This window comes from Diachasmimorpha longicaudata, chromosome 8, assembly GCF_034640455.1.
Source record: "Diachasmimorpha longicaudata isolate KC_UGA_2023 chromosome 8, iyDiaLong2, whole genome shotgun sequence".
Lineage (NCBI taxonomy): Eukaryota > Metazoa > Arthropoda > Insecta > Hymenoptera > Braconidae > Diachasmimorpha > Diachasmimorpha longicaudata.
The window spans coordinates 6,220,256-6,241,098 of NC_087232.1; the positions used below are offsets into that span (position 1 = coordinate 6,220,256).

At 40.0% G+C, this 20,843-nt stretch overlaps 4 protein-coding genes across 10 annotated transcripts in view; 2 read left to right on the forward strand and 2 right to left on the reverse strand.

Moving 5' to 3' along the window:
• Positions 1-9,198, reverse strand: part of LOC135164942 (uncharacterized) — a 96,260-nt gene extending 87,062 nt beyond the window's left edge. Inside the window, exons 1-2 of the mRNA XM_064125747.1 lie at positions 8,950-9,198; positions 6,799-7,721 (exon numbers count right to left, since the gene is read on the reverse strand). Of these exons, the coding sequence (XP_063981817.1) occupies positions 6,799-6,881 (83 nt within the window). The 5' untranslated portion in view covers positions 6,882-7,721; positions 8,950-9,198. The remainder of the gene's footprint in view (positions 1-6,798; positions 7,722-8,949) is intronic.
• Positions 9,199-10,134: 936 nt separating this feature from the next.
• Positions 10,135-16,675, reverse strand: LOC135164958 (polycomb protein Sfmbt-like). Of its 3 annotated transcripts, none has more exons than XM_064125776.1 (4): positions 16,349-16,675; positions 15,002-15,270; positions 12,531-14,801; positions 10,135-12,402 (listed from the first exon to the last, which is right to left on the reverse strand). In XM_064125776.1, exons 1-4 carry the CDS (start codon positions 16,368-16,370, stop codon positions 12,073-12,075), a joined length of 2,892 nt encoding a protein of 963 aa, XP_063981846.1. In that variant the 5' UTR covers positions 16,371-16,675; the 3' UTR covers positions 10,135-12,072. The 3 variants fall into 3 exon arrangements, with proteins under 3 accessions (XP_063981846.1, XP_063981845.1, XP_063981847.1); XM_064125775.1 differs by having other exon boundaries at positions 15,002-15,294; XM_064125777.1 differs by having other exon boundaries at positions 15,002-15,116; positions 16,349-16,674.
• Positions 16,676-17,153: 478 nt separating this feature from the next.
• On the forward strand, positions 17,154-18,887 carry LOC135165515 (serine hydrolase-like protein). Of its 3 annotated transcripts, none has more exons than XM_064126886.1 (2): positions 17,154-17,303; positions 17,663-18,887. In XM_064126886.1, exon 2 carries the CDS (start codon positions 17,664-17,666, stop codon positions 18,588-18,590), a length of 927 nt encoding a protein of 308 aa, XP_063982956.1. In that variant the 5' UTR covers positions 17,154-17,303; position 17,663; the 3' UTR covers positions 18,591-18,887. The 3 variants fall into 3 exon arrangements, with proteins under 3 accessions (XP_063982956.1, XP_063982957.1, XP_063982955.1); XM_064126887.1 differs by having other exon boundaries at positions 17,182-17,326; XM_064126885.1 differs by having other exon boundaries at positions 17,212-17,370.
• A 234-nt stretch (positions 18,888-19,121) lies between these two features.
• LOC135165516 (serine hydrolase-like protein 2) lies at positions 19,122-20,838 on the forward strand. Of its 3 annotated transcripts, none has more exons than XM_064126890.1 (2): positions 19,122-19,276; positions 19,812-20,838. In XM_064126890.1, the coding sequence occupies exon 2, from the start codon at positions 19,819-19,821 to the stop codon at positions 20,701-20,703; it is 885 nt and encodes a 294-aa protein (XP_063982960.1). In that variant the 5' UTR covers positions 19,122-19,276; positions 19,812-19,818; the 3' UTR covers positions 20,704-20,838. The 3 variants fall into 3 exon arrangements, with proteins under 3 accessions (XP_063982960.1, XP_063982961.1, XP_063982962.1); XM_064126891.1 differs by lacking the exon at positions 19,122-19,276 and adding an exon at positions 19,283-19,446; XM_064126892.1 differs by lacking the exon at positions 19,122-19,276 and adding an exon at positions 19,459-19,583.
• The last annotated feature ends 5 nt before the right edge of the window (positions 20,839-20,843 follow it).

The window sequence follows — 20,843 nt, forward strand, 5'->3', positions numbered from 1 at the left end:
CGCGCGCGTTGGCTCCATTCGAAGGCCAAAAGGGACGCGCAAATCCTTTTTTCTCCACCATCCCTTCTCACCCCTCCTACACCACCTATTCTACGCTTGGACGATCCGGAAAATGCCAAAAGAGAGGGGGAAAAATAGAGCTAGAGAGATTGGCCTGCATTTCAAAGAGCAGGCAAATCTCTCGATCAAATCTCACTCGATTCAATTGACTTTTCCATTTGGTTCCATCTGGTCTGCGGTCCCTTTGTACATCGAGAATCGAACAAAATTCATTTACCATTTTTTTTTCTTTTCATTTTATGAATTTAATTGATTAGTAGATTTGGATGAAAATGCTTACGACTGTGATGCGTAATTTTCAAAATAATCTAAAAAGATTTTGTTGAGAAAAAAAAACTAATGAATAAATTCGAAATTCTCGCACGTATTTTTCTGCAGTTCAGCAGGAAAAAAAATGGAAGGTAAAAATCCATTCGTGGTTTTGCCATTCAAAAATACTAAACGCGACCCATGGTGTGAACAAAGAAGGCTTTACGTGCCCAGTGCCGAATAAACTACAAGGCCAACACGCAGCAGTTGGCGTACCCAAAAGTGAGAAGATGATGGAGATGAGGGAGAAACAAGGACAGACTGAAGGGGATCTCTGTACACAATTATTGCTCCAGTAGTTGGCATTGACGGAGAGGGGGGGGGGCTGTACTTTTCAAATGGCAGATTTGTTAGACCCGCACGTAAGCAACCTTTTGACCTGAAGCGTGACAGAAAAGAGAATAAAAAATGCCGTTAGGTGCGTTGTTGTATGACCCGCACATTTCAATATGGTATCGCAGAGAGCAAAAAGGGAAGTGGATTTTTAAAATAAATAATTCAGCAGTGCAGTCTAGCAAAATGGAAGAAAATTTTCTTTGTTATTTTTTAATTTTATTTTATGTTGAATATTGGATTATTCACTGAGGGGCAATTATTATGCAAAATACCATAAATTATTGTGACATTTTGATTTAGAATTGATTGTTACTGAGATATTTGAAAGAAAAAACTGATGATGAAAATTATTTAATTCTTGTAATTTGCAATTGATTAACCATCCCCTGAGCACCTCGACGATAATGAACATAAATTGATAAAGATATCAAACTCAGTCAATCAAAATGCTTTCGCGAATTTTGAATTATTTTTGTAGCTGTCCCATAAACAATCCACCAACAAAACACTATCAATAATATGTGCATTGCCATCGAGACTTCTCAGTGAATTTGTGGAGCGTGAGAGGTCACATAGTGGGCGCATTGTTGTCTGCCGACCGGGAGCAATCTTTGATCTTGGATCGTTTCTAGAGGTACAGAAAAAAAAAACGAAACAAGGAGAAACCTCAGTGCAGATAAAATTGTCATTCAAACGATTGAATAGAACCAACAAAGAGAAATCGATGAAAAAACTCTATTCAATCGAGAAACGTCTCGGGAGTTTCCCAAACGTTCGGAATTTTTTTTTTGCTCAATTTCTCAACGATTTCGCGAGCTGCGATGGCATGATAGCGAATTTGGTTGGTTAAGGTCAAAGGGCTGGAGGGTCAAACGCAAGACACGAACGAAATAATCAGAAGAATGACGTTTGGTGAAGATTTAATGGAAAGGCCTAAAGAGTCAAATGGAAGAGGCCCGGCCGTCTCCAGAATTTTTGACCGTTTGTCAATGTGGGTTAAGGGTGAAATAAAATAATTAAAAAAGAACAACAATTTTGTTAATTTTCTAAAAGGTCAAACGGAAAGGATCGATGGAGGCGTCAAAAAGACTCGGAAGAAATTACTGAAGTTTCAAACCTGTTTGACCCTTCACCACAATTTTGAATACTGAAGTTAAAAAAAAAATCGACGGAAACAAAATAATTGCCTTAATTCCCTCCACGGAAAGAATAAAATAATGGGAGTCGCAAAAAAAAAATCTGTTCAACTTCCCCATGAACTCGTGAAATATATTTTTGACATGAACACCTGGCAGTGGGCCACATTCTCGGTCTTATCAACTCCAATCGTCTCAAGGGCTGAAAAAAAAAATCTACTCACGTGATGCACGAGTGCAACGTGCCACACACGTACTCTCCATCTCAGAGTATTTCACCCCCTCCCCCCCCCCCTCCCCCACCTCCTCACTGTCCCCCTCACCCACGAGAAAATAGTCTGACTGATGGAATGAAGATAGAAATAAAACATAACGTGTATACGGTCTGTACATTCCCCCAGTGCGATAAACAGCATGAATGAGGCCCAGTGATTCTACACTGCAGTCAGAGCTGTCCAACTCGCTCTGATAGTATTTGAATTCTTTGTTTTTATCACAGGAGGTATATCCGGTCTGGAGATGATGGAGAAAATTGAGTGGAGAACTTTATGGAGTTAGAGAAATTCAATATATTGAGTTGGAGAAAAAAAAAGCAATCACTGTTTTTACAGACATTTAAAGAGAAATTATCTCTGCCTCGAGTTATTTTAGGGAGAAATCTTATAAGACATTTCTTACGGAGAATTTTGTCAATAAATAAATAGGTCTGAAACCATTTTACGCTAAAATCAGTCGTGTTCGAGATATTTTCAAATTTTAGAGAAAGAATTTATTCGCTAATTTGTTTTTAATCCATCGATTTCGATCGTGCATCTCGGTAATGACTCATTTGTGTCCGAAAAATTAAAAATCGATGCAAAAATCTCTGGTAAAAAATGTTCTTACAATTTGTTTTCAATCTTCCCGTTACGTCTGGGTTACATAAATCAAACAAATACGTCATGCATCGAACATTATCTCTCTGAGCGCATTGCTAGACGATTCCTGACAAGTGTCAGATTTCCAAGTTACACTGGCGCCTTAGACGATCATTTGGTAGTCAAAAGTAAAACCCTAAGAGTCAACTAAAAAAATGGAAATTTTTCGCGGAATAATTTTAAAATATTGTCACACGTGAAAATCTTCATTCCCTGAAAAACTAAGACTAGGAAAAATAGGTTGCTACTAACACGATGAGTAATTACCAGTGCGGTTAACACAACACCTCATTTTTCCTCATTACTCAAATCTAGTACCCTCTTTCCTCCAACCACAGGTGAAATAGAATAATAAATTCGATTCATCATAACGTACTCTGCCCCTCCCCCTGTAGTACACGTGCACTAGAATACACCTCCAACTGTTGTTATGTTCGTAGTATCGAGCCCCCACCCCGAGCCATCAGAAAACTCGAATCAACTGCCAACTCAATGCACTCTCATGCCCCTATACATTACATGAAAAAAAAAAAATGTTAAGTGCACGGGGATAGCATACGTTTGCATAGACAACTGCAACGTTACCGTCGGCGAGTTGAGCGTGGTCAGGAATTTACGACGACCGACTTAAAAACTTTGCCAACATTTATTTCATCGACTCGCCTCAATTAAAATTATTCCCTTTGCGAATAACTTTGGTGAAAACAGAAGTGAATTGAAAACAAAAAAAACTTGTGTTGGAGCTTTCGTTTGTACATTTCAAAGAACTGGAACTTCGGGGGATGTTTCGGGTGAATTTTTAATCACAAGTTGGAGGAAAGTTGGAGTTGGATAGTTTTTTCACAATGTTTTGGAGAATAATTGAAAACAATAATTATGGAGTTGGCCAATTACAGAGGTAATGAGGAATTCACGCGATAATAGATTTTTTTTTAGAAAATTAATGAAGATTACAATTAATAACTATCGAAAAAAAAATATTCTCTCATATTTCGCTCATAAATTTCTTTATTCTCAAGACAATTCTGCATCTATACGATGTACACGTCATCCTCAGCGAAAAAAAACATTTACCGACATGTAATTTCAATAACAATCAGAGCGATGATGCGAGAGCTCAATAACACCCCCCCCCCCTCCCTCCCTCGCCCCCTTTGAGTACATTTTCTTATCTCAACAATAAAAACAAGCCTTAAACGTATGCGCACTTGTTCTGTGTTCGGTTCAATTCTATCTAGCAAAAAATGAGGAAAAAAAAAACGACAACTCGTGTCGATGAATAAATGCATAACCCATATCACCTACGAGTCCAACAAACTGACATACGCGATTGGAGGTAGAACGGAAAAAAAACCATGAGGATTTATTAACTACGATTTCGGAAAAAAACCTGATTAATTGATTTTACTTTTGAACGGAGAATTTTATTCCATAAATCCGCATACAATTCCATGAAAGAACAACGCTTATCTAATTGCCGGAAAAAAAATTGGCCCATATTTAGAGAAAGACAAAAAATACGTTATTGAAAAAAAAACGGTAATAATCCGCGCAACATAATGTTACTAACGCCAATAATAAAAAAGATATCCACGTGGCTGAATAATGTAAGTCGCCAGACAGAATCATTTGGCATAATTCATTGGCATACGGAAAACCCCAAAGATAAAGGCGAATGACATGAAAAATCATGTCAAAATGATTATTTTTTAAAGCAGCGTTGCCTTATATTTAAACTACCTGTCAACAAGTCAAAATCCTAACAAAGAATTTCCCCTTTGGGAAATTGACAATCAGAAAAAAAAAATTCAACAAGTAAAAGAGAAAAAAATGTCAAATGATAGTTGAATTCCTCCAAGAATTCAATCATGAGGAAGTGCAGCGGTGCTGCGTTCCCACTAACCCATGCTCGTTTGAAAAGATGTAAACAAGAAGTTGTGTGGATGGGGGGGAAGGGGGGGGGGGTAGGAGCCGGCATGCTTCGAGTTATTTATAGAAGTCGATTATTGTGCAACAAAACGCCGCTTTACGTAACTTCATACACACGCCAGTCGGCCTGTCGGTCACTCGGCCGCTCTTTTGCGAAAGACAACTTTCCTCATTCAGTCTGAACAAAAAATCAAACTGTCCTCCCCCTGTAGACGTTAATATTCACTAAACTCAGTGCATTGTGCGGTAGGGGGAGTGATGCAGAATGAGGTGGTTTGAAGAGAGGATGAGAATAAACATTGATTGGGTAAATTTTAGTGCGAGGGGGAGAAGTAATCGTGGAATGAAAACACGTGTTATATTTTTCTGACAGTTTGACGTACTGACGTTCAATGGTTTTCTCCATAAATGTTTCATGGTTTCAGGGTGTCCGGTTTTCCCACATGAATTTTTTATCGGTCCAATGCTCATCGGCCTATTTACTGAACATTTACATTTGGATTTTTTTCTGCTTTGTTGATTGAATTCTGAGAGGGTTTTTCCCGTATGATGATGACAAAATTCGTTATCATTGCGGTTTATTTATTGAAATGAAATTTTGGAAAGTGTAATAGGGATTTGTTGGAGAAGGGAATGGTCAAGGTTCATTCAACTTCGGGGATGTCGATGGTTAATCGGCGTAGTGTGGGGGGTCGTTTGGACAAAAAATTGAAAGTTATTTTGTCAACTATAAAAAATTGCGAGAGATGGTTTTATCTAAAGTCACTTGGTCAGAAAAAATTGGTAAATACTGAGACTTTGTAGTCATTTCTCCAGAAGTCCATTAAAGTTTCAAGAAAGTTGAAAAAGATCTAGAACAATATGAAGTTCTCTCAAAAAGTTCGCAATTTTCCGACGCAGAATATTCCAGAAAATTCTGGAGGGCTTCACAACCTTTATGGAATATTCCAGAAAATTGATGAAATGTTTAGAAATTTCGTCATTAATATTGATGCTAGTGTTTTGGAAAAAGACCGTAACTTTCCAACTAACTTGACGCAGTTAAAAAATTACCGTCATTTTTTTCTGAATAATTTTCCGGAGAAACAAAAAATCATCTCCCCCGCCTTCCCAGTGATTACACAATCTTCAGAAAAAAAAACCATCAAAAACCATTCGCCTCTTCACTTTTATCACTCGCCTCCTGATTTTGCGAGTAATAATTCCGCCAAACGGATGTCAGAAACTCAAGCGGGAAGGATCGGGCGTTGCCGCCTCCGCAAGGGGGGCAATTGCCAGAGCAGGAAACGTTGAGTTTGCCCCTTTCCCTCCCCCCCCTCAGTCCCACAGAGTTCGCGTCCTCCCGATAATTCGCATTCCCAGAGTCATAAAGCCTCTCAAATCTCAAGTTAAAGATAAAAATTAATGGAAAAAAAAAACAAAAGCGAGTGACTTGATACGAGACGGAAAAGCAGTCGGGCCGGCTTCCAACAGCTGAGCCTCCTCTCCCCCTCACCACCCCCCCCCCCGCATTCAAAGACACAATCAACCGTCATACTGTGATATATGCTCTTTCCCACCGCGTCACAATGCTCTCATTACGTCACAACAATTGTCTGTACTGTCGACAAAATAAAATTTGCAAAAACCGGTAAATCAACCTCTGCATTTGCCTGAAAAAGGCAATGGGGGGAAAAACTGTTGAAGATAAGAAAAAAAAAGGAAAGAGGGGTAGCAACCGGAAGTAGTGAAGAGCATAAAACAAAACCCAAACGGTTCATAAAAAATGCAGAAAATGGATAAACAAATTGAAAAAGAAAATGTAGGTAGAGGGGTCCGCGGTTAAGTGATAATATCTCGAAATTGGCAGAGTAAAAATTAATGCTTTTGCTCACATTTTGAAGAGAATTTTAAAGGCTTCAAAATGAGCAGTGGGTCTTCCAAATCGGACCATTAGTGATCGAGATACGGGAATTTCAATCACGATTTAACAGTAGAGAAAAAAAAGCACCAGAAGATGAGAAAAAATTCTCCATCGATGTTCAGACAATTTTTAAACCCAGTAAAATAATCAAGAAATTGTATCAATATCATCGATAATGTATAGCTAATATAAATATGAATAAACTCACCCGAAAAACTCAGTCTCCTGGTCTTCGGTTGTCTCGACAATTTCCTCGATCACAATCCGTTCGTCACCACCAAACACTGACATATCTCGTTGTTCCTCACCCACTTGTCACTGAGTTTCACTTTTCGTCGTTGACGAATTAATGTTTTATTTGATAATAATAATTAAACAATAAACCACCGGATAACGCTTAGAATATTTGTGAAGCACAGGATTGAAGAAAAAAAAGATCCCAAACAGTTCTGCTTCTCAACTGTGCAATTATAAAAAAATTATTTGTTTTTCACTCGTGTCCAGTCAATTCACTTCAATCAAATCACTTAATTATTTATTAATTTTTGTTGATTTTCAAATAAACTGTACTTTTTTAACTGAATTTTCCCCATTAATTTTCATAATTTTTTCACGAATAATTTTAATGTTTTGTCTTCACACACGATATTTTTATTTCAATAATCCGTTGGGGGTCAATTACTGCGAATTGATCTGTATTGGCGTGCCCTCAGGGCGCCAGGAAGCGCCGCACAACACCACCCGTTTGTTCACTTTGATAAACCCCACCTCACGATTTAATAAATTTGTAAAATGGAGAAAATAAAAATTTTAACGGAAAAATAACCAGTATCCTTCCGATTTTTGTTTTTTTTTTCTTCTTATACAAAAAGCACTGTTTGATACTTAACAGGGCACAAGTGAGATTATTTAGCCACGGGGAGAGCCACTCCGGCGGCGCACAACACAACGCCCGAACGCGTTTTGTAATGGCGATCTTTGGCGGGAAACAGCTGAGGGCCCCCACGAAATACCGACGCCAATTCTGAGAATATCACTCCGCCGCCGGTAGACAGGGCCGTACCTAGCGACGACGCTGAGGGGGGATTCTACATTTTTTACGGGGACCACGTGAACTTCTGAAAAATCCACCTGAAATTAGAAATTTCTATAAGAATTTTTTTCATAGATAATTTGCTTCACTTAGCCAACATTCTTATTATTGACAATTGCTTTTTTAGTTATTTTTTAGGGGGAAAGAAGGGGGGTAAAATGGAACTATAAGAGCCAACGAATATATGATAAAAATTCTGCAATTTTTTTTTCATTTATATTCATTTAAAAAAAATGATTAAGAGGTAAATATTGTTGAGGGCCAAATGCGAGAGAAGTTGAGTGATCACTTCACCTGTCTCACATATGACACCTGAAAAATATTTTCCCCACGTTCTCCTGCTAATGAGAAAATATGTCCAGGACGAGTGATTTTTGCGGAAATTGTCAGAACAAGTTTTTAAAAACATGTTTTCGGAAGGAACCTGAAGGCAATCACCCAGACATTTGAATCATTAACTTGAAAATTCAGCAGATTAAAATGCTGGAATATATAAATTACTAATACACTAAACTTGAGGCGTAAAAAAAATCACGTTTCTGCACACGTTTTGCTCTCCGCCATTAAATTATGCGCCATCACATGGAGAATAAAAAAACGTTAACTGATTTTTTAAAAAACAATAATAACAATAAAATAATTCTAATAGCGACAAACTCATGTCCTCTTTTTTTTTCGAAAAAAAAATATATATATAATATATATCAGTGGATAAATAATTTTTCTTAACATCTACATGTTTTCTTCGAGTCATCACTCTCTCAACCCTAACAAACCGAATGAAAAATTCTTTATTCTCTGTCCACCACAAAGGCATACCATATTACCTCTTCCCTTTCAGATACCCTCCTGATACCCGAAAACCGTATAAAACAAATTCTCCCTTCTAAACATTTCATTCCAATAAAACCCACAACTTCAACAAGCAAAATCACATACTCACAACGCCGGCTCGCCCCACCTCATTCTCCGAAAATATCCAAAACAAACGATTCCCTATTTACATTCTATTACTGCATAGGGACGACAAAGAGAGCAAAACAAAAAACGTCTCAGGCCTTCATTCCTGTATTAGTGCGACAAATTCACCCTCCAACCACCTGACGCCCTCTCCGCCCCTCCCGCTGCCGCTAAAAAACTTAACCTCAATTTTCTCCAATTCGATCCCCCAACCGAAGAATATAAATTCCAAAAAACAGTAATTGACGAACGAAGACGAAAACAGTGATAATTAACGATAAAAAAAATGATAATAAAAGCATTTACCCAGGGTTCGATGTTGATAGCGTCTTCCCTGTGTCGTGAGATTCCCAGAGGGTTCGTCGGCGTCCAAGTCACTCGAAAAATCTCCCGTAGAATCCAAAAATATCCACCGATAACCGACAAAACGTTCACACCACCTACACAATAATAAATTCACAAGTAAAAACAAATTCCAAGGACTTATTGTTAGTCCAATTGCCTAGACGCCAGGAACTACTTGTATGTCGCGTACTTACGCGAGCGTTGTGGCTCGACCGCGCGGGAAACATCTGCCAGCTGGCCGAGGCCCCGCCCACAGGTGCCTCTCCCCCTCCAGCCGCACTGCGCACGCTCGCCCCCTCTCTCCCTGCCTACCCCCCTGTCACAAGCGCAGGTCATCGTAGTTTGGCGTGACGTACACACGTACAAGAGAGAGAAGAGGACTCCCCCCACTCGTAGTACAAACGAAATACGAGAAAGACGGGTACGAGCGACGCGCAGACACGTCTGCGCACACGTACGTCGTAATACCTCTTCACTCCTCATTTTGTGCGGGATTCCTCGCTGTTTAAATGATCGAGACGAGTGCTGAAGGCATTCGAGAGTTCATTTGTTAGAGGAAAGAGCGCGGTCAGGGTTGGCCATGTTTTCAGCAATATCGATTATCGATGAATCGACATTTTCATAAATAAGTTGACGTTGGACATTGATGGTTCGGAGAAAAAATTTTTTTGTTGAAAACCCGACCTTGTTGCAGCTTAATTTTCATCGATCCAGAAATAATTTTCTTGCGAAAATGATCGATTGAAATTGAACTGCTCTGCTCTCGAAGTTCGGATTTTTTTCTTCGGTAAAAAATCGCTGATCCCCAGTATTTTTTGAGGAATCGTTGGAGATTCCTGCTTATAGATGTCGCTCCAGCATAGTCTGCTCGATGGGTACATCTTCGACATGCACATCATGATGATGAGAGCCTATTCCTCGTCCTCCAGGTTCGAAATCCCTGAGGATGTCCTGCGAACGAAAAAATTTCTTTTCTCTAAAGCTCAGCAGTAGGTTTCGACACCTCATACGTCGCCTTGTCACGTGGAATTTGAGGAAAAAGAGCATTTACTGCCAGTGGGAACAAATGAGAATAGTTTAAAAAAATTACCGATGTCAACTAGAACATCTGCCCCCTCATCTACACCCCAACGAATCTCCAATGAATTATGCGTGTAAAACGTTTATTCTTGTATTCCATTTATAAAATCATAAATATAAGAATAAGTTGGCGAATGATACGAGGCGATTCTTCATCCCTCCACTCTCCCATCTTCCCATAAATACTGTAATTAATTCCACATTAGCATCAGATAAAAATACATAATTGCCATCTGTTTCTTTTTATTATCGATAAATCAATTAAACCTTTACTGGAAATTATAGCGATGAGTAACTTAATATAACTTTGAATACGAAATAATAATTTTCCCAGATGAAATGTTCTCACTCGGTTTTGTTTTTGTCTATAAGATATGGACAGACAACTCTAGAAATAGTCTCGTGTTCTTAACAGTTGCCTTCTTTTAAATAGTAGAATGAGATATTCGTTCAACCAGAGAACGACTTTCTTGCACAATTTTTTGTTTTTCATTTGAAATGAACAATTATTGGCTTCACCTTAATTTTAGCCTAATGTAAATTTTAATTATTACTATCGAATTAATGTACTTTATACCGTACATTATTGTTATCAACATTTGATAACAAGAGACCAATGATAATTCATACTTTTCGTGAAAAAAAGGCGATTATTTTGGGGATTGAGTTGATAAATTGCGTTCATCCCTTGTTTGTATAAAAAATTGAGTTTTTTCGGATTCAAATTCGTCTCCCTTTATCTTCAATCAATGAAAATGTTCATTTTGTTTTTTTTTGTGAGGTAAGTGGCTTCAGGGGGCGGGGGAGGAGAGGTGAATTATGAAGTGGAGACGTAAAATGATGGACAGTTCTTTTATCGTCACTTATTTGACGAAATAATTTCATGATCGATGAAATTGAATTGTTATGAAGTTCTTTCTCTCCTCAATTGTTCATTTACATTCAGAATATCTGAAAAAATTATCTACTCGTCTCGCACCGAATAATTGCAGTCCATCAATATTTTATCTCTTCAATTCAGAATTATTGGAGCAGAAATTCGTGGTTAATTCGATTATTTAATCGAATTATTGTATACCTATTGTGTTTGTACAGTCGTAATGCACCAGTGTAAAAATAACTACCAAATTCGGCGTGATTCAGATAAATAATGTGTACTTGCACATTTCAGTGAACACGAAAACAATTTGATTTGTTTTGTTTCAATTCAGCATCAAAGTGGTAGAACGAAACATAGAGCTACTTCAAAAATGAGTAATTACCGGACAAAAATTCAAATAATAATAATAATTTACATTTACGTAAATGAAAAGCTAAAAAAACAGTCTCCTCCCGTTACATTCGCCCACTTGACAGCTGAACAATTCCAGATATTTTCACCTAATCGCTACGCGTTACGATTTATCGGACTATTTAGGGCTGCATTGGCTCTCAATAATTGCATACTTTAGCATCAAGTGCTACTAAATATAATATGTACAGGATCGTAGATTACAAGGCCATTATTCCCATATATACAACGAACGATTACTCGAATAAAAAGCCATAAAACAATTCATCACTACGTCTGTGGATCGAAAAGTCAGAGGAGTACTACTTTTTCCATGCCAAATTATCTGTAATGAAGTGAAACACTTAAACTATAGCTTCGGATAGAATTTCAATGGCACTATTCGCATTTCATGACTATTTGAAGACTATCAAGGTCAATGATTACGCCTTCACTTCATTACAGACAAAAAAAATTGTGAATCCCCATTGATAATTTATCGAGAAAATCGTCGACTTAAGCAACTAACCAATCTTTCATCTTCCATCCAATAATCACGAGTTAAAGTCATTCTGCTCGAAAGAAAGAAATGAAAAATAATTCGACAATAATACACTTAACCTTAGTCACACGCCTTATCATATTCCATGATTACCCTAAGTAAAAAAATCGAAAAATCCACGGGGAAATCGAAAAGTACCCAAAAAGAAATTACTCTAAAAGTTCTATCTTTGTTATAATATTTTTTTCAGTCCTAGTTTCAACCTTTCCTGAGCTGGATTAACTTTGATTTTTAACTGTTGTATCAGATCGAATATTTTCAGTGATGGGCCAACTTTGAAGCCGGTTAGATCTATGATTTGGTCCTTCGTTAGGGTGAGTAATGTTTTACCGTCAATTTTACGTTTACTGAAATTGTCACAGTATGTTGCACAATCATTTACACGTAGAAACTGGGCTACGTCGAATACATTCCACTCGTTCGGTACTAATTCACCATTTTCGGTATTTCTGTGCCAACCGTCCGCTATTCTGGGAATGTACTTCCCACTCGTTGTATTCCCCTGAAAATAATAATAATAATTTTCAAAAGATGATACACATCATAAAAAGCGAGCTGCGCAAACCAGTTTTTTTATTTATCAGAAAATGACTGCAAAAACCATTGAAAAAAATTTTGGTCCCCACTCACGTGAATATAAGAAGTAGCAGTCCTCTCCTTCGGTGGATTCGAGTTATCATCGCCACAGCCCTGTCCACTAGCAGCACTGGGTAGCATCTGATCAACCGCCCCAGGTTCCTCAGCGGGTGCGGGTTCCCTCTTGACCTCCTGAGGCAAGCTCTCCACCTCCCTCCTCTCGATTTTCGTCCCCAAAGCGGGCTCCATTCCCATCTCCTCCCTGCCCCTCGTCCTCTCCCTGAGGCCACCCAGCCTTTCACTGTGCCTGGGCAGAATATTCCTCCCCGTTACCTTTCCCTTCCTGACTTTCCTTTTGGCCTTGCGCTTGAAGCCACGTGGACTCTTGACACTGGGGCTCTTGACTGTGGAGTTCTTCACGAGAATCCTCGGTGCCTCGAGTTTATGATCCACCAGATCGCACCAGCCGACAGGATAAATATCAGGACTCTGGCAGTCCAGCCACTGGTCGTACTCATCCTCCCAGCCATCGAAGTGTACACGAAGGAGTCTCCCGATTACCCTTGTGATCGTGGCAACGCATACGAGTCTGGGATCCATCAGGTCAGCTGCCTCTAGCCGCATTCCCTCCACAAATCCATGCTGGGGTACTTCTCGGTTGAACAATTGCACTGGTGCTGGGACGGTGTTGGATTCAGCCAGGTAACTGTCCCAAGTAAAGGCTGTTGGATCGTAGCCTTTTGGTGGGGTTAATGGTAGTCCATGCTGGGCACAGAATCCAATAGGGAAGATACAGGGAGAGCTGACGTTGTAGCAGAACCAGTCCGCTCCACTAGTGTCCTCGTCGTAACTGTCAATCCTGATCATTATGTAATCCTCCTTGAGCACTTGCATGATGGTAGCAGCACATATGGCTGACAGATTCAATGGATCTATCGCCTCGATTTTCATTCCCTCACGAAAAGTGTACCCCAGAGTGAGGTGATGATTCTTTGGCACGTGGAAGAGATTCTCAGTGGAATCCTCCTGGGATAATCTTCCTGTGTTTATCCTGTCGAGGTAGTCTGGATAGGCGTCAAGGGTCTGGCCCACTTGTTTTGCCCAGCCAACAGGGTGAATCAAGGGTGAATCCTCGTGGCACCAAAAACCATTGTCATCAGGTGATGAATCATAGTATCTCACGTGCAGACGTTTACCCACAATTTTCTGAATTGTCGCGACCTTCACCTGAGATATTCGATTCTTGTCTACCACTTCCAAGTGCTGGCCACAACGAAATCGTGATTTCATGCTGTCATTCACCTTGTTGTAGAAGTTAGTGGGAAGAGTTCTGGCACCAGTTAGTCGGCGCATCAAGAAGTCCTTCCAGTCTTTGTACTTGTTGGAGATTGAGTTTGGGGGGATAAGGGGCTTGCCTATTGTTGCACACCAACCCACTGGGTGGATATCGTTGGAGCAGAGGGACACCCAGAAGTCCTTCTCAGAGTTGTGTCCAAATCCCTCGTACCTCAGAAGTGCTCGATAACCCGAGATTCTGAGCACAGTGGCGACCCAAAATGAGTCTGGAAATGCCTCGCAGACCTCATCACAGTCGGTATTCTCCACCTCCACCTTCATCCCCACCGTAATATTGTCCCAGATCTCGGAAATTGGGGCATGTTTGAAGCAAGAGACAGGCGCAGCACAGAAACCTGGTTCTGTGAGCTGAGGTGTCCAATCGTATGAACCCTCCATATCAGCTGTCCTCTTTCGTCTGACGGGAAGCTCGTCAGGCATCACAGGCTCATTAACCACGTCCTCCATCTCAGTTTCCCTCTTGCCACAGTCCCTCGAGTCCTCCTCGTCGCTCCTCTTGGCTTTGGCCTCCTTTCTAGAGACGTTGGACGGCTGGGGAGGGTTCGAGCTATCACCCGGTGGGTCTGAACTCGTTGAGGACTGGTCCGACGTGTGGGAGGGACTCCTCGTGGAGTCCGCGTTGGGATTGTGGAGGTGGTGCTCTGAAGAGCGGGCGCAGGCTCGACTGCAGAATCTACGCTCTTTCGTGTAGAAGGCGTGCTTCACACCTATCGCACCACATTTCTCGCAAACCGCTATACCATCCTTGCGGATGGGAATGAAGTTGAGGTCTGTTGTCGGCTGGTACGCTATTGGGGTCTTCAGGACCAGATTTGGGTGTTTTATGGGTTTGATCTTGCGATTTCTACTGTCTTGGGTTGTCTGCGTTGCTGCATTGTTTACTACCATTTCCATCTGCTCCTCCTCTATGTAGTCATCCAGAGTGAGATATTCACTCATTTCTGGATTGTCTGCCTGAGGCTCGTACTCCTGGAAATTATTTTTTACTGATGGTCACATGACAGTAATGTTTGGGAATGAAAATGTTAAAGCGTTCAAACGAGCGGTTGTAACATTCCCATCACCAGTCGTAAAATAAACACCACAAAAAAGAAGTCAACGAGCAATAAACCAAGAAAAATTTATGATTCTTTTCCCTTTCCTAAAATTTTCCAATTTTACAATCTTACCTGATGCATATCTTGTCCATCAGGAGGCTCCATAGTTTCCTCAGTTTCCGAGCACTCATTCGTAAATTGTTGGGGCATATATCTGACCATTGTTGTCTGTGCCATTTGATGATTTCTAATATTATCAAATGCATGGGTTCCATGAGTGAAATACGAACTCTCAGCCTGACGTGGATCCAGCATCAGCTCGTGACTAGGTTCACCATGGACCATCATGTCACCCATCCATACCATTCCCAATTCGGGAATACCAGGGATGGAGGCGTACACTGGATTCACACAAACATTCATTCCTAATTAAAATTAAAATTTATAAATTGTTAAATCATAATTTACAAAGGGTGTGAATATTGCGAGGGAGTTATATCCAAGTAAGCGATTATTTCACAAATTAATAAATTAATTCTGACAACGTGGCATTACTTTTTATTGAAAATATCGGTGAATTCTACTAACAAAAAATAGGATTCCCAGTCATGAAAATCATTTCGAATGTTGAATGAGCTGATGCTTTTGGATATTCTTTCCTCAAATAAATAATTAAAAATTTTCAATTAATGAAAGCATTAGAAGGAGGATTTGAGGATCTTTCATTCATAATAAAGACGGGTCATAATTTTTCTGGAGTAGGAGAATCACCCCTGGACATTCCCCGTCAAATAAATAATTTCATAACATCATGAAATGAATAAATAAATAAAAGTCTTGGAGTGAGGATTGCCAGATTTCATTTATAAAAAAGAGTTACAATTTTCGGAAGTGAATGCTTCCTTCGAGTATGATTTTTCTCTTAAATAAATAATTTGAATATGTCACGTGGGGGCTTAAAAAAAGTATTGAAGGAATTCTCGTGAGTTATTTCCAGTTGTAGTCAACTTTTAACAGTGGAAGCTGGACTTTTTCGGAGGGAATGGGTCCCTTGGATCTGCACTTCCAAATAAATAATTCGAAACCACGATAGAATGCCTAAATAAATAAATAGAGGATATGAAACGAGGATTTACACATCTCTCATCACAAAAAAGGGGCCAGAATTTTCTGGACAACCACTCTACTGGAAAATTTTTCTTCTAAACAAATAAGTTTAAATGTGCCCTGCGGTTTCCAGAAAAATAAAGGGGGTTGTAAGGATTTTGGGACGCTAGGCGTCGGAAGAAGCTCCAGGTTCATTTAACCTTTTTTAAGGGAAGGGAGGGGGGTGCGAGACATCCCGAGTCGACATCATGGAAACTGTCAATTTCAGGGGAAAAAAAATTACAGCAAAGAAGGGATTGAATCTTCCAGGGGATTTTCCTACTGTTTTGAAAACTATTTTTTGCAAGTGAAGTGGTAAAAATGTTAACGAACCGTTCGGCGCCTGCATGTCCATGACAAAGGGTCTCTGACGGATTAATCGAACGATTCCATCCGTTATTACATTTGCTATTACCGCAACCAATGTCTCTTGCACTTCATACTCATCGATACAATGAATTCCAACGGCATTATTGCTTCGTAATTTCAAAGGGGTGTGAATCACTCGGGACTTTTCCACATATTTTGAGTTTTTCCCGTTTTTTTGAGAACACTGGGTGAAGAATTGGGCAAAACATTAAAGCGGCAGGCCTGCTATCCTGAGCTTCACGCGTTCACCGCTCGTGAATTTCGGCACCACAATCGCACGCCGCGCAGGGTTGGCAATCGACGTTTCCGGTTAATTCGGCTTGTTTTCATTTTTGTGGGCGGGAAATTTCAATTTTCAAAACAAAATTAATATATTTCCCCCGTTTCCTTTTTTTGACGCTCCATAAATTCAATGACCTGATTAATCTTATTTTTTTTCTATTACAAAATTGGAAATTTTTCCATTTGTTTGTGTCTTGAAAACACAAATTTCCCAGTGTCTATTTTGCCATATACAATCCATCTTTGCATTTGACTTGTTTAGAGAAATTAAACTTGCAATTTTCCATCTTGTTTTCAATGTTAAAAATTTTTTTAATTCGAATGTTCGAGTTTGAATTACGAAACAATTTTTCATTCATTTTAACGACCATTAGCATCCGCTACGTCTCGTTTTTTTGAAGACATTTAGATTTACGCAGGAGAATCGGCAGATAATTAGCTTTTTATGGACCGAGTTGATGAATTATTTATTTATTATTCAAAAAAAAATATTCTGCAGACGTCGAAATTTACATGCGCCTACTGCATGACTTTCAGTTTTTGCCTATACTCGATCTGACATTTAGCTCGGAGGTATCAGTTCAATCCATCAAGTGTTGTTAAAAGACTTAAATAGGCTACATTAAAGTCAAAACAGGTTCGTAGTTATCCACTGAGAAGGTTTGTTCAACCAAAATAATTCCGAAGTTAGGTCTCTTAAAGAGGTACATTTTAATTACACTATCCCCAAACATTATACAAGTATATTATACAATCAGCTAATAAATGTGTTATCTGACCAATATGACGATTTTTACGTGTTGTAAAAAAAAATTACGTCCATCATAATGACATTCGTAAGATAATACTTTTATTGCCTGGTGAAATAGCAGTTTATGGACCCTACTGACGTAAACATACTTGACGGACAGTGTGACAAAATTACTTTTAAGACCGCTGAGTGGGAGCCCGAAGAGAAATGGAAAAAAAAATCTCAGACTAACTTTCATTCTCTAGCATGCTAGAAGCAACGGAACTCACCCTACCCGTCCCCTGGGGCCACGTATCAGCGATATCCTGGGGATCGTCAAAAAATCCTCCAGTGCTGGTAGTGCACGGTAACCAGGACAACGCAGGGGCCTTTACGCGCCTTATCGAACTCCTCCCCGAGACCTATCACTACGTCGCCATCGACCTCCCCGGGCACGGTCTCTCCTCCCACTTTCCCCAGGGAATGAACCTCGATTTCTTCAATTTCGTCCTAACGCTCCGCTACGTCCTGGACGAGCTCAATTGGAAACACTGCTTTTACCTAGGGCACAGCTTCGGGGGACAGATTGGCGTCATGTTCTCCATTTTATTCCCCGGCAGACTCCAGAAGGTGGTTACCATCGATGCCCTGATGAACAATGGATTTTCACCAGCTGAAACTGTTGAGAGGGTGAAGATTACCCACGGAGCGACTCTTTTTGCTGTGGGGAAGAAGCAATCTCAACTCTACACAGGTGAAGAGGTCCTCGATGCCCTCATGAACAAGAGGCAATTCAAGTTGAATAAAAAGGCTGCGGAGGCCCTGATGGTCAGGGCTGTCACCAAAGTCGGTGACAAGTACAGGTACAACCGGGACGTGAGGTTGAGGGTTCATGTGGGACTCTACTTCAACGATGAACAGAATTTACAATTCTTCAGCCACCTTGACACTCCGGTGCTCTTCCTCCACCCCAAAAATTCCTACTTTGGACTTTTGAGCAAAATGTACATGGCGGAGATGTACAAGGAGAAGTTTCCTAAGTTTGTGACAGTGGTTCCTGTCGAGGGGAATCACGATGTTCATAATAATGCACCAGAGAATATCGCATCGTATATTGTGGCTTTCTTCGAGGATACCACCAAGTGTAAATTGCAGGAGGTGGAGGACAAATGCCAAAAAATGTCCATTCAATGAACTTAATATAAAGAATAAAATCATTTTCCTATCGTGCAGCTGGTAATTAAACCCTAGAAAATTTAATGGACTTTGACTAAGGAACTGCGTATGGGGCAGAATGAGACCTGGAATAAAGTTGCAGCAGTAGAATTATGAAAACTCAATTTCCAAGTCGACCGTTCGAGGGCTGAACCTTTCACAAAGGTCTAAAATCGGCAGGAGAGTTATATTTTTCATAATTTTGTACTTGTTTTTTCAAAAGAATAACCGATTGTCTTGTTAAAAAATATCATTAAAAAATCTTCTATAATACAACCTGGTTTCTTTGACAATATTAATAGAAAACACCTTATCCAAAAAAAATCAATTTACCTGACGATGTCTATTGAATATCAAATGGGAAAATTATACGCAAATAAGTAATAAAAGGCATAATGTTTTATAATGAAGGAATAATCGAGTCACTCTACATTGACACATCTGGACATTGATCCCATCGAGATATCAATCGGCAACGATCGTTGACACATTGAATCCAATTGTTCCTTGAATCCCTGTACACAATCTACACGCAACTGACGTAACATGACGGTTGAAACAGTGATTCCGCTCAGTCACTCAGGACTTTTTATTTTCAACATTATTTTCCATAAATCACCTGATCGCCGCGACTATCAGCCAGTCGATTTTCTACTGCCGAGACGGTAATCAGATTTTGCATATCCAAATGAGTCTTTTACGTCCTGACAACAAATTCAAATAAAATTGTTTTTTTATTCCGTGTGCCATAACCTCTTAGTGTTAATTATATAGGACCCACTCGTTGTTTATTCAGGGTTTACCACAATTAATTATTACTGAGGCAATACGCGATGTGAGTCATGCATAACAGATTTAACGAGGCGAAAAGTTCATGGAGAATAACTGACATCATATGATTATGTCAATATTTTAATTTTTAACCCACAATTTAGCTTCCTGGTTTTTCTGTTCGTTTCCAAGGAGACTGAGGTTAGAAGCAAATGTCAAAAGAAGTGTTCATGGAGAATTTAATTTCCAATCTAATTTGTTTTATGACATATTACTCTAGAAATACTTGTTATCAGCATAAGTATAAGTCAATCATTATCAATCACCCAGTGAACTGGGATGACATGGTATTCGATGTTGATTAGTACTAGACCCCTTAATATCATTCACCACTCAACCTCTTCTGAAGTCTCCAACAAAATTTCTTAGATAAAAAATGGCCGAGCCTACGGAACTGAGCTTGAAAGTCCCTTGGGGTCACATCTCCGCCCTCAGCTGGGGCTCACCCACTGCAAAACCAATGCTCCTGGTGCACGGTACTCTGGACAATGCAGGGTCCTTCACTCGTTTGATGCGCCATCTTCCCCAGGACTTCTACTACGTCTCCATCGACCTCCCTGGCCACGGTTTGTCCTCCCACTTCCCCCCAGGCATGTTCCTGGACTTTTTCAACTTCGTGATGGCGATCCATTACGTCCTAGAAGAGCTCAACTGGAAGAGGTGCCTCTACATGGGCCATAGCTTTGGAGCCCAGCTCGGGGTCATGTTCTCCATCTTGTCCCCGAATAGACTGGAGAAGATCATTGCCATAGACGCGTTGTTCTCCAAACACTTCGCCCCGGAGGCGCTGTACACAAGAACGAAAACGATCTTCGATACGACAATTTCTGCAGGACAGAAGAGAACACCGAGCCTCCACACCAAGGAAAAGATTCTGGAGACACTCCAGAATGGAAGACAGTTTCCCCTAACGAGAGAAGCTGCAGAAGCGCTTTTTGTGAGAGCCACGACGAAGGTTGGGGACAAGTACAGGTACAATAGGGACGTGAGGATGAGAAACATCGTGACATTGTATTTCAACATGGAGCAGTTGATGGCGTACATGAAACAACTGACCGTCCCTACTCTGTTGATAATCCCTGAACACTCGTGGTTCGAGCACTGGGGGGAAGTGGACTCCCTGGAGATGATCAAGAAGCATCTCGCGGGGTGTGTGACGATGCTGCGAGTTGCTGGGAACCATGACGTGCACAATAACGAGCCTCAGATCGTAGTGCCTCATATCATGGGGTTTTTCAATGATCAGAGGAGCAAATTGTGATGATGTGGCGATTTAGAAGCGAAATCGGAAAATTATTTTTCGATTATTACCTCCATACGTATTTTTATAAGCTCTAGGATAGGTCAAATTATTGGTCTGATCAGGAAATTGAATAAATATTTGAAAAAAAAATTACTTTC